Below are 13,921 nucleotides of genomic sequence, written 5' to 3'. Positions count from 1 at the left end.
GAAGTCTAATTCAATTAGATTGGGAGTGCTTGCAGTGAATGAATTAATGTTCCAATGGATGCACTGCTGGCCAAAAGTATTGGCACCCCTGCAATTCTGTCAGATAATGCTCAATTTCTCCCAGAAAATGATTGCAATTACAAATATTTTGCTAGTAATATCTTAATAATATCATTTATTTTTGGTTGCAATGAAAAAAAAAAAAAAATCATCATTTTACACAAAACTCCCAAAATGGGCTGGACAAAAGTAGCACCCTCAGCCTAACTTGGTAGCACAACCATTACACGAAATAACCGCGAACAACCGCTTCCGGTGTCCATCAATGAGTTTCTTACAATGCTCTGCTGGAATTTTTGACCATTCTTCTTTGGCCAAATGCTCCAGGTCTCTGAGATTTGAAGTGCGCCTTCTCCAAACTGCCATTTTCAGATCTCTCCACAGGTGTTCTATGGTATTCAGGTCTGGACTCATTGCTGGCCACTTTAGGAGTCTCTAGTGCTTTCTCTCAAACCATTTTCTAGTGCTTTTCGAAGTGTGTTTTGTGTCATTGTCCTGCTGGAAAACCCATAATCTGTGAGGGAGACCCAGCTTTCTAACACTGGGCCCTACATTATGCTTCAAAATTTGTTGGTAGTCTTCAGACTTCATAATGCAATGCACACGGTCAAGCAGTCCAGTGCAGGAGGTAGCAAAGCAACCCCAAAACATCAAGGAACCTCCGCCAATTTTGACTTTGGGGACCATGTTCTTTTCTTTGAAGACCTTGTTTTTTCCTCCCTGTAAACTCTATGTTGATGCCTTTTCCCAAAAAGCTCTACTTTTGTCTCATCTGACCTGAGAACATTCTTCAGAAACGTTTTTGGCTTTCTCTGGTAAGTCTTTGCAAACTCCAGCCTGGCTTTTTTATTTCTCTGGGTCAGGAGTGGGGTCTTCCTGGGTATCCTACTATAGAGTCCTTTTTCATTCAGATGCTGACGGATAGTATGGGTTGACACTGTTGTACCCTCGGACTGCAGGACAGCTTGAACTTGTTTGGATGTTAGTCGAGGTTCTTTATCCACCATCCGCACAATCTTTCGTTGAAATCTCTCGGCAATTTTTCTTTTCCGTCCACATCTAGGGAGGTTAGTCACAGTGCCATGGGCTTTACATTTATTGATGACAATGCGCACGGTAGACACAAGAACATTCAGGTCTTTAGTGATGGACTTGTAGCCTTGAGATTGCCCATGCTTCCTCACAATTTTGCTTCTGACATCCTCAGACAGTTCTTTGGTCATCTTTCTTTTCTCCAAGCTCAATGTGGGACACACAAGGACAGAGGTTAAGTCAACTTTAATCAATTTTAACTGGCTGCAAGTGGGATTTAGTTATTGCCACCACCTGTTATGTGCCACAGGTAAGTAACAGGTGCTGTTAATTACACAAATTACAGAAGCATCACATGATTTTTCATAGGGTGCCAATACTTTTGTCCAGCCCATTTTGGGGGTTTTGTGTGAAATGATAATTTTAAAAAAATTCCGTTCTCTTTTGTGTTTTTTAATTGCAAGCAAAATAAATGGAAGGCATTACTACCAAAACATGTGTAATTGGAGAAATTGAGCATTATCTGACAGAATTGCAGGGATGCCAATACCTTTGGCCAGCAGTGTAGGACGTCTACTTGGGACATTGATTTGAATTCACAGCAGAGGAATGAAGAGAGCCCCGTGATTGGACATCTATGACCGTCAATTCCACTAAAAGAGTTATAAATGTTAATAAATGTAATTTACAAAAAACATTCTTAAAACATGAACTGTATGTATTGTTGTTGTGTACGTATTTCTGAAAAGTTTTTTTCCTATATTTTAGGACCTGCACACCATCTACTGCCACCTCTACCACATGGATGTCCTCTCGCACCTCAGGGAGCACCAGCTGAGGTCAGTTGTGCAGACAGAGAGTCCAATCTGGAGCTGCTCGATCGGGCTCGTACTTCCGCTAGATGCAAGCCCTTTTTGCTTGTTTGCCCAGTAGATGGCGAACAGGTTTTCAAGCATGTTATAAAAGTATGCAAGTTATGTTTGGAATGTTTCCCTAGCTGCTCCTAGCTGGGAATAAACACTACAACAATTAAAGACAATAATAAGCAATGTATTTAGTAATTGTGACCTAATTCCTTTGACAGCAGCCAGAACTTTAGAACTGTCACTTAAACATAATTAGGTGTTAAAACAAGGTCTGTCAAAACTTGGATGACAGCGGTGCCAAAGAGCTTGTTTTTTTTTTTTAATCCCCTCCTATAGGTCCATGTGTACCTCGGTCAGGTATGAGAGACATGAGGCCAACCACATCCTCTTTTTGTGAGTACACCTCAAACACTCGAGAATTGCACAGTATAGCTTTCAAATAGCGGGAATTATACCCCACCTTTTTTCAAGTCCATTACACCTTCAAGCAAAGTGTCCTTGTTATCTTTCTTGTGTAGTCCCGACAGCATCGCCAACTGTTGGTACATCCTCCTGTCTGGGTCAGTCTTTGTCAAGGAGCACATGTACCTGGCCAGGTGTTGGTATGTAGAATGCTGTACACGTACACACTCAGTAAGTGCCATTGGCGGCGATAGACGTCCAGTTCATTTGAACTGGGAGGGGGCTGGCAGCGATTACTGCTGTGAATTTAAATGTGCTTATCACTAGTAGACGTCCAATCCATTTGAACTGGGAAGCTGGCAGCAAATGAACGAAATTATCGCCGTCAATGGCAAGTAGGCATGTGCCGGTATGAGATTTTGACTGTATGATAACCTTAAGCAAAAATACCTGGGTTTCACGGTATCACAGTACTGTACTGCTATTATAGCTCTAAAACGTTATTTTGAGATGTATGGGTTTTAAAAAAAAAATCCATTGAACAGGATTTTTTTTCCCACAATATATTTTCAAATTGGAACATCAACATGAATATAATGTTAAAATAAATAAATAAATAACAAAAAAATAAACAACAGAAATATTTGAAATAAAATTGAAATAAATAGAACCTATACACTAAACCCACTGCCACAGCTCAAGTTGCTAAACATTAGAACAAAAATAATTATTTTCAGAAAAAAGTAAAAACACTTCTAAATATATTTATATATATATCTACTTCTATATATATATATAATATATATATATATATTGCGGCCAGTTCACTGACTTTAAAGCTTCATCTCAACATTTTTTGAGACTTGCTCATATTCTATATAAGTTATGATTCAGGAATGTGAATATGTTCACCTTTTTTTGGGTTAATATACCACTACTACTATTATTATTAATTAGTTGAATAGTAACAGACACGGAATGCGTGTGTATGACCCGTATCATTATTTACACCTTATACACGAACCCCGCACACAACTTCTCTCAACACAGTCACCAGAGAGAAAAAATACCACAGGTTGTATTATGAAAATGTTATTTTGAATAGATGTTCACAATGGCGGAAGACTTTACAAAAGTGCACTTACAGTGAGGATAGTGAGGAAACAAGTTAGCCGTCTTGGCATGCTAATGAGCCATGTTAATAGCCTCGGTAACAAGCTCACGTTATAGTATTTGTTTTAGCATTGCTAGTCACGTGAAGCACGCTGGAGTGAACTCATAGTTGGTGAGAAATGTTCATGACAGCGTTTACTTAAATTTTGTGCAAAGTGACGAATGAGGTCACGTAAATGGGAAGTCATGTTGGAAGTGTTGCCTGCCCGTTGGATGTCCTTCCCCCTCCAAGCCGCGGCTGTCTGTTTCTTTTCGGTAGCCGAAATAGTGATACTTAATACTAATACAATACTAGCGACTGTCTTTTTTGAGGAGGGAAAAAGCTCAGGTGTAGTATCGCAGACAGACACAGGACAGAGCAACAACTGGACAGGCAGGGGTGAGCGCTGCCGATCCAGGCCATTTTTCGCTGCATTTTTGGGACATAAAAAATAACTACGGTAATACTATACTACAGTTTGACGGAAAAGTTTAGTGGTTTTGAAAATGTGACATTTTTATATCCCGTTGAACCTTGGGCAACCGTTGAGTTTAGTAGGCAAAGAGGCATTGAAATAACACATCAGCTTTCAATATCTGTGTGTGTTTGTCCTTATGTGACACCGACTATTGTGATAAAAGGGGGATTGCCAATTCGCAATCCGAACATAAGAAGCATTTCAAGTTTTTTTTAACCAGAAAGTAGCATACCGTATTTTCGGACTATAAGTCTGACCTGAGTGCATGTTGCACCAGCCATAAAATGCCCAACGAAGATGAAAAAAACATAAAAGTCGCACCGGAGTATAAGTTGCATTTTTGGGGGGAAATTTACTTGATAAAATCCAACACATAGAACAGATATAGAACAGATATGTCATCTTGAAAGGCAATTTAAAATAAAAATACAATAGAGAACAACATGCTGAATAAGTGTACAGCATGATAATGTTACATGATGCATGAACAACGAAATGCGAATGTGGCCGGTATGTTAACGTAACATAGCTATGAAGAGATATTCAGATAGCTATAGCATAAAGAACATGCTAACAAATTTACCAAACCATCAGTGTCACTCAAAAACACCAAAATAACATGTGAAATGATATAATAATGTGTTAATATTTTCACACATAAGTTGCTCCAGAGTATAAATCGCACCCCCAGCCAAACTATGAAAAAAACTGGGACTTATAATCCGAAAGATACGGTACTTAAATATCGTATCTTAACCCTTTAATGCCAGCAATATGAATCAATCATCAGAGAATCCCAAAATTTGAAAAATAAATAAAAATAATGAAACCTTTTTTTCAAATTTGTAAAAAGAAAAGTCAAAATGAATGTGTGTAATAAGCGCTCAGATATCTACAGTGGGGCAAATAAGTATTTAGTCAACCACTAATTGTGCAAGTTCTCCGACTTGAAAATATTAGAGAGGCCTGTAATTGTCAACATGGGTAAACCTCAACCATGAAAGACAATGTGGAAAAAAAACACACCAGAAAATCACATTGTTTGATTTTTAAAGAATTTATTTGCAAATCATGGTGGAAAATAAGTATTTGGTCAATACCTAAAGTTCATCTCAATACTTTGTTATGTACCCTTTGTTGGGAATAATACGGAGGTCAAACGTTTTCTGTAACTTTTCACAAGCTTTTCACACACTGTTGCTGGTACTTTGGCCCATTCCTCCATGCAGATCTCCTCTAGAGCAGTGATGTTTTGGAGTTGTCGTTGGGCAACACGGACTTTCAACTCCCGCCACAGATCTTCTATGGGGTTGAGATCTGGAGACTGGCTAGGCCACTCCAGGACCTTGAACTGCTTCTTACGAAGCCACTCCTTTGTTGCCCTGGCTGTGTGTTTGGGATCATTGTCATGCTGAAAGACCCAGCCACGTCTCGTCTTCAATGCCCTTGCTGATGGAAGGAGATTTTCACTCAAAATCTCTCGATACATAGCCCCATTCATTCTTTCCTTTACACAGATCAGTCGTCCTGGTGCCTTTGCAGAAAAACAGCCCCAAAGCATGATGTTTCCACCCCCATGCTTCACAGTGGGTATGGTGTTCTTTGGATGCAATTGAGTATTCTTTCTCCTCCAAACACGAGAACCTGTGTTTTTACCAAAAAGTTCTATTTTGGTTTCATCTGACCATAACACATTCTCCCAGTCCTCTTCTGGATCATCCAAATGCTCTCTAGCGAACCGCAGACGGGCCTGGACGTGTACTTTCTTCAGCAGGGGGACACATCTGGCAGTGCAGGATTTGAGTCCCTGGCGGCGCATTGTGTTACTGATAGTAGCCTTTGTTACTGTGGTCCCAGCTCTCTGTAGGTCATTCACTAGGTCCCTCCGTGTGGTTCTGGGATTTTTGCTCACCATTCTTGTTGTCATTTTGACGCCACGGGGTGAGATCTTGCATGGAGCCCCAGATCGAGGGAGATTATCAGTGGTCTTGTATGTCTTCCATTATCTGATAATTGCTCCCACAGTTGATTTCTTTACACCAAGCATTTTACCTATTGCAGATTCAGTCTTGCCTGGTGCAAGTCTACAATTTTGTCTCTGGTGTCCTTCGACAGCTCTTTGGTCTTGGCTATAGTGGAGTTTGGAGTGTGACTGACTGAGGTTGTGGACAGGTGTCTTTTATACCGATAGTGAGTTAAAACAGGTGCCATTAATACAGGTAACGAGTGGAGCCTCGTTAGACCTCGTTACAAGAAGTTAGACCTCTTTTTGACAGCCAGAAATCTTGCTTGTTTGTAGGTGACCAAATACTTATTTTCCACTCTAATTTGGATATAAATACTTTAGAAATCAAACAATGTGATTTTCTGTTTTTTTTCCCACGTTCTGTCTCTCATGGTTGAGGTTTACCCATGTTGACAATTACAGACCTCTCTAATCTTTTCAAGTAGGAGAACTTGCACAATTGGTGGTTGACTAAATGCTTATTTGACGCACTGTATAACCCTTGCTAAATCCTGTTTTTTTTTTTTCATGGAACCTGCAGATGCATGTGTTGACTTGCATCCATCATTAGGGCCCGAGCACTAAGCGTGCGAAGGCCCTATTGTTTTGCAAAGGATTATAAGGGCCCGAGCACTAAGCGTGCGAAGGCCCTATTGTTTTGCAAAGGATTTTTTTTTTTTTTTCAGGGCAAATGAAAACGGCCAATTTGGAGGCCTGAACATGCACGAAAAGTCACCAAAATATGCACATACGTGCGGAAAATTGTAAATTTTGATAATTTTGCAACGTTGCAAAAAAATGTAACAAAATGGCTCAGTGGCGCCCCCTTGAAATTTTAAAATTGGCCTATAACATTAGGGTCTGTCAGCGTAGAGCGATGAAATTTGGGGAGTCTATACCTTGTCCAAAACCGCTCCAAAAAAGCATCTACACCCATATTCCAAACCCAACAGGAAATCGGTTATTTTGGATCGAATATGAAATTTTTATTGATTTACAGGGTGCACATTTTGAGACCTTTTCGTCGAGGGAGTTAGTTGGATCATCTTCAAAATTGGTGAGACTGTTCGGGAGACATATGAGATCTTAAGTTTTTAAAATGGTGCGTTTTCATTCACGGGTTTGACCTGGGCGTGGTGCCAAAGTTGGCCAATTTTTTCGGCAAAATGACAAATTCAGTAAATGACTAATAGTTCCTTGACACAACGTTCAATCTTTTTCATATCTGGCATGTATGTGCGGTATCCCACCCTTAACACGAGTGCATTGAAATATTACCCATTAGGCCTAGCGCCCCCTAGTGAGAATAGGAAATGCCTTTTTTACGAGACAGGTTCCTCCTCCAAGGGAAAAAATTCTGTTGACCTCAAACCTGTTTCAGGGGAGCCTCAAGACATGTGTTCAGGTGCCTGATGAAATATATTGAGGTTTCGTTGAAGCGGAGAGGTCCAAACTGGAAGTGAAAATGACCGTCAACAATTTGTCTCGCCAAAAACTTTGAACAGTCATAACTCGGCAGATATACAACATATCTGCGCCAAACATCCCGTGTTTGTTGAGAGTTATACCTTGAAGGTTCTTGTAGGGGTCATTTGCATCAACTCTACAGTGCCAACTAGTGGCGACAGAAAGGAGTTTTAAAAAAGGCCTTTCCTATTGGGTTTTTTCAACATAGAGCGAGGAAATTTGGGGAGTAGATACCTTATGCAAAACTGCTCCAAAAAGTCTCTTGCACCCGTATTCCAAATCCTACAGGAAATCGGGTATTTTGGATCGAATGTGAAATTTTCATGGGTTCACAGTAGTTTACATTTGGAGGCTTGAATATGCACAAAAACTCACCAAAATTTGCACATACATGCGGCTTTGGATAACGTTCGATAATCTTGCAATGTTACGAAAAAATGTAACAAAATGGCTCAGTGGCACCCACTTGAATTTTTCAAAAAGGCCTCTCCATTTAGGTTGATTTTAACATAGAGTGATGAAATTCGGAGAGTCAAAACCTTGTGCAAAACTGCTCCAAAAAGTCTCTTGCACACACATTCCAAATCCTACAGGAAATCGGGTATTTGGGATTGAATGTGAAATTTTTATCGATTTACAGTGTGCACATTTGAGACCTTGGCACGGAGGGAATTAGTTTGATCATCCTCAAAATTGGCGAGACTGTTCATGAGACAAATGAAATCTTAATTTATCAAAATGGTGTGTTTTCATTCACGGGCCTGACCTAGGCGAGGTGCCAAAGTCGTCCATTTTTTCGGCTAAACGCCAAATTCGGATAATGACTGATAACTCCCTCATACAACATTCAATCTCTTTTAAATCTGGCATGTGTGTGAGGTATCCCAGCCTGAACAGGACTGGATTGAAATATTACCAATTGTGCCTGGCGCCTCCTACTGGGAACAGGAAATGCACTTTTTTACGGGACACACTCCCGCTCTAAGGGGAAAAAAAAATCAATCAACCTCAAACTTGAATAAGGGAAGCCTTAAGACGTGTTGAGATGGCTGATGAAAATTATTGAGGTTTGGATAGAGCAGAAGGGTCCAAAAGGAAAGTGATTATGACTGTCATCATTTTCTCTCTCCACATATTTTGAACAGTGATAACTTGGGAAATGTAGAGGGGGGCTGTCTGCCACCACCCCGACCTGCATGCCGTCCGAGTTTGCGTGGCGTCCGAGTTGCGCCAAATTGCGAGGGCCCGTTCAGTCCTGCTTGCAGGCCTAGTTTTTTTTTTTTTATTATTATTTTTTTTCAGGGCAAATGAAAACGGCCAATTTGGAGGCCTGAACATGCACGAAAAGTCACCAAAATTTGCACATACGTGCGGAAAATTGTAAATTTCGATAATTTTGAAATGTTGCAAAAAAATGTAACAAAATGGCTCAGTGGCGCCCCCTTGAAATTTTAAAATGGGCCTATAACATTAGGGTCTGTCAGCGTAGAGCGATAAAATTTGGGGAGTCTATACCTTGTCCAAAACCGCTCCAAAAAAGCATTTACACCCATATTCCAAACACAACAGGAAATCGGTTATTTTGGATCGAATATGAAATTTTTATCGATTTACAGGGTGCACATTTGAGACCTTTTCGTCAAGGGAGTTAGTTGGATCATCTTCAAAATTGGTGAGACTGTTCAGGAGACATATGAGATCTTAAGTTTTTAAAATGGTGCATTTTCATTCACGGGTTTTACCTGGGCGTGGTGCCAAAGTTGGCCATTTTTTCGGCAAAATGACAAATTCAGTAAATGACTAATATTTCCTTGACACAACGTTCAGTCTTTTTCATATCTGGCATGTATGTGCGGTATCCCACCCTTAACACGAGTGCATTGAAATATTACCCATTAGGCCTAGCGCCCCCTAGTGAGAATAGGAAATGCCTTTTTTTACGAGAAAGGTTCCTCCTCCAAGGGAAAAAATTCTGTTGACCTCAAACCTGTTTCAGGGGAGCCTCAAGACATGTGTTCAGGTGCCTGATGAAAAATATTGAGGTTTCGTTGAAGCGGAGAGGTCCAAACTGGAAGTGAAAATGACCGTCAACAATTTGTCTCGCCAAAAACTTTGAACAGTCATAACTCGGCAGATATACAACATATCTGCGCCAAACTTCCCGTGTTTGTTGAGAGTCATACCCTGAAGGTTCTTGTAGGGGTCATTTGCATCAACTCTACAGTGCCAACTAGTGGCGACAGAAAGAAGTTTTAAAAAAGGCCTTTCCTATTGGGTTTTTTCAACATAGAGCGAGGAAATTTGGGGAGTAGATACCTTATGCAAAACTGCTCCAAAAAGTCTCCTGTACCCGTATTCCAAATCCTACAGGAAATCGGGTATTTTGGATCGAATGTGAAATTTTCATGGGTTCACAGTAGTTTACATTTGGAGGCTTGAATATGCACAAAAACTCACCAAAATTTGCACATACATGCGGCTTTGGATAACGTTCGATAATCTTGCAATGTTACGAAAAAATGTAACAAAATGGCTCAGTGGCGCCCCCTTGAATTTTTCAAAAAGGCCTCTCCGTTTAGGTTTTTTTAACATAGAGTGATGAAATTCGGAGAGTCAAAACCTTGTGCAAAACTGCTCCAAAAAGTCTCTTGCACACACATTCCAAATCATACAGGAAAACGGGTATTTGGGATTGAATGTGAAATTTTTATCGATTTACAGTGTGCACATTTGAGACCTTGGCACGGAGGGAATTAGTTTGATCATCCTCAAAATTGGCGAGACTGTTCATGAAACAAATGAAATCTTAATTTATCAAAATGGTGTGTTTTCATTCACGGGCCTGACCTAGGCGAGGTGCCAAAGTCGTCCATTTTTTCGGCTAAACGCCAAATTCGGATAATGACTGATAACTCCCTCATACAACGTTCAATCTCTTTTAAATCTGGCATGTGTGTGAGGTATCCCAGCCTGAACAGGACTGGATTGAAATATTACCAATTGTGCCTGGCGCCTCCTAGAGGGAACAGGAAATGCACTTTTTTTACGGGACACACTCCTCCTCTAAGGGGAAAAAAAAAAAATCAATCAACCTCAAACCTGCATAAGGGAAGCCTTAAGACGTGTTGAGATGGCTGATGAAAATTATTGAGGTTTGGGTAAAGCAGAAGGGTCCAAAAGGAAAGTGATTATGACTGTCATCATTTTCTCTCTCCACATATTTTGAACAGTGATAACTTGGGAGATGTAGAGGGGGGCTGTCTGCCACCACCCCGACCTGCATGCCATCAGAGTTTGTGTGGCGTCCGAGTTGCGCCAAACTGCGAGGGCCCGTTCAGTCCTGCTTGCAGGCCTAGTTTTTTTTTTTTTTTTTTTTTTTCAAAAAGAAATGTCAAAATTCTGAATTAGTCTCAAAATCATGAAATTTTAGGTGTATCAAATGTGATACTTTTGGCAATATAGGGTTAAATATTCTTATAATTAGAAAACAAGATTTTTTTTAACAATACTTCAGCCCTGTTATTTAAAAAAATATTTAACTCAGTTTGTTAAAATATTATATACAATTTGTTATATATTTTTTAAAAATCCTATAATACCCCAATCCAAAAAATTGCTTAAAAGTGATTAATTTAGAGTTAAAACTTTTAAGATTATTTCTATATATCTTTGTTCATGTGTGCAAACTTGGTTGGTAGTAGTTTTTGTGTGGGGGAGGTTTTCAGTCATGCAAAATGACCGGAGGGTGTGTGTTGGTTAGTGGTCACAGTAGGGGGTGTTGAAGCGGGTCAGAGTGTATTGTGTGCGTGTGTGCGTGGAATGTATAGACCTGGGCTGGCCATGTGTTCCTACCCGCCTGGAGCCCACCAGCACATCCCAGGCAGGAAATGAGCAACGCACACACGCGCACACTCAAAGGCAGCCGACAGACAGAGCAGTATCAAGCGGGAGGCAACACTCAGCCTCCTTCCTGCTAAACTTTTCCTGGAGTAACTTTGGATCTTTTTTCTTCCGTCTTTGTGGATAACATGCTGGATTTCCGTTCATTTTCATGGAATCCCGTCAAGCGGAGCCGTAAAATTCTCGGTTAGTGAGCTTGAAACTTTTTCTTGGGCACCCCCCACTGTAAGGTTGTTCAAAGTTCCCTCTTTTTCTTTTTCCGCGTGTTCCTCATATTGTTTTTGGATCTGAAAGAAATGTAGAAGTTTTATTTTCCAAATCCACACACACAAGCGGGCACATAATATATTTGTTTCTATACAAACTGCAAAGATGACATCCCCAAACGCTGGAAATATTCTTCCTTGTTCACAGTGAAACATTACCAACATGGTTAATGAGTGCTTTTTAAAAAAATGACTCATAAATTTTAGCGCATGCGTGTCCGTCCTTTGTGGTCCAAGTTACCAGGGAAACGGTGGTTAACAAATGGACCTGTTTGAATTGAGCTGGTGACCCCACCTCCCCCCACAGAAAAAGCTGTCTCCACTGGACAGCTAAAGTCTGGTACTCTTGAAACGTGTCATAAAGTATGCAACCAGCTTAACTCTTTCAGTTCCATTGATTCCAATCATGTGGCTCTTTTTATCAATTAGTTTATTAGTAGTAGACTTGCAATCCATTTGAACTGGAATGGTTCAAATGAATAGGACGTCTATCACCGTCAGTGGCAGCGGGATTCTTACTGGAAGTTATTCACAAGGTCCACACTGAGAACTTTCAAAGACATTTATTGTCTCACTTTTCTGTCTTTGTGTGAGTGTGGCTTGGTTTCCTTGCCGCCTGTCACAGTTTATTGGCCTGTGGCACCGCAGCTGTCAGTAGACCTGTCAGAACCCCTTCTTACCACCTCATCCTCAGCCCCCCTTCCTGCACCCCAAACAGACACTTGTTTCTTGAACGCGGGATTGAAAGATGGGTGGCCGCACAGTAATCATCACCTGATGTAATACGCCACTTTCTACGCTATTCTTCCACATAGGCGGTGTGTTTTAAAGGGCAATGTTTTTTAATGCCTGTTTGTAGTTAAGAATCGTCTGTTTTTTTTTTTTTAATGAGTCGATTAGGGATGTGACAATATATCGATATAGTGATATATTGCGGCACTTTGTCTAGGTTATCGATATGCTCCCCACCAAGAATTGATATATTGCCGGGATTCTCAATTAGCGGACCGCGGTCCACGACAGGACCATGGCACACCTCTCTGCGGACCCAGGAACGAACGATAAAATGAAAAAAAAAACCAAACATTTTCAACATATCATTTGTGTGAATCGCCGATCTATTGATATGCGCTACAGTTCTATCACTAAATTCTGTTTCATTTTTAGTTAAATATCATTCATGTTCCCACTTCTGTTGTCATCTCTATGAAAACGATGCGCTGATTGGCTGAGAGAGCCTGAATGGATGCGCTGATTGGCTGACAGAGCGTGCATGCTGCTAGCTAGCGTTGACGGACCGCAGCAGTGTGAAACATGAGTCGCACCCGGCACATTGCAATCTGTTTGTTCACATGCCACCAGTAGAAGACCGAATCTAACAAAATGGCATGCTCAAAGTTGACCAAGAGAAGAAAAGTGCACAACGAAAATCGCCGTTTCAATGAGGAATGGAATGACAAATATGCGTCCATTTTACCAACTGCAAGTACCAAACCTATGTGGTTAATGTGCTTAAAAGCAGTTGCTCTGATAAAAAGTGAAAATGTGAAACGCCATTATGTTAAAGAGCACAGCTCTTTTGAAGAGGGGTTTCCTCCTAAATTAGAATTGAGAAGGCAAGGAATTAACAGGTTTGAAGCAGTCATATCAAGAGTCAAGCAAGGTTATTGTTAAATCTATGACACAACAACAAATTGCAATGGAGTGCTCACTCAGAGTGTAGGCCAAACATAGAAGCCGTTCTCTGATGGAGAAATATTAAAACAGTATATGACAGAAGTGATGGCAGCAATTGTTTGAAGGAAAAGAAAAGGAGGAAATGACAACAAAAATCAAACAAATCTCACTCTCAAATTCATCAACCACAACACGCACTAAAGTACTGGCTGATGATGTGAGTAAGCAGCTCTGTGACCCCCAAATGCCATTTCTCTCACTGAGCAGTTTTACAGTTAGTTACTGTCAATAATTGTTATGTTTGCACTAGGGCTGTCAAAATTTGCGCGTTAACGCGCGGTAATTAATTTTTTTGATTAATCACGTTAAAATATTTGACGCAATTAACGCACATGTCCCGCTCAGACAGTATTCTGCCTTTTGGTAAGTTTTACAGCAAGGCTTTTTGTGCTGTCTAACAGCGAACTCTTGTGGTCGCTTTGCGACATGGTTTATTGTTTTCTTGCCAGTTCAGTATGGCTGCACGACGTCTCGGGCTGACACCTACGTTGTAATGTTGTGCTTATATGATCCTTGGACAAGATTTGTCCGTAAGTATGGTTGTTGTAAAGAATG

At 40.5% G+C, this 13,921-nt stretch overlaps 1 protein-coding gene across 7 annotated transcripts in view; it reads left to right on the top strand.

The window, feature by feature from the left end:
- The window catches only part of rapgef6 (Rap guanine nucleotide exchange factor (GEF) 6), a 116,751-nt gene that overhangs the window by 24,244 nt on the left and 78,586 nt on the right, over positions 1 to 13,921 (top strand). For 5 of the 7 annotated variants that reach the window (XM_057820203.1, XM_057820198.1, XM_057820199.1 and 2 more), the window contains exons 2-4: positions 1,861 to 1,931; positions 2,295 to 2,351; positions 2,477 to 2,560. In XM_057820203.1, coding sequence (XP_057676186.1) covers positions 1,861 to 1,931; positions 2,295 to 2,351; positions 2,477 to 2,560 — 212 coding nt within the window. Of the gene's footprint in view, positions 1 to 1,860; positions 1,932 to 2,294; positions 2,352 to 2,476; positions 2,561 to 9,785; positions 11,550 to 13,921 lie in introns of those variants that run through there. The other 2 variants (XM_057820204.1, XM_057820205.1) reach the window with 2 other exon arrangements.

This window comes from Corythoichthys intestinalis, chromosome 18 (assembly GCF_030265065.1).
Source record: "Corythoichthys intestinalis isolate RoL2023-P3 chromosome 18, ASM3026506v1, whole genome shotgun sequence".
Taxonomy (NCBI): Eukaryota; Metazoa; Chordata; class Actinopteri; order Syngnathiformes; family Syngnathidae; genus Corythoichthys; species Corythoichthys intestinalis.
This window is presented reverse-complemented; position numbering and strand designations above follow the sequence as displayed.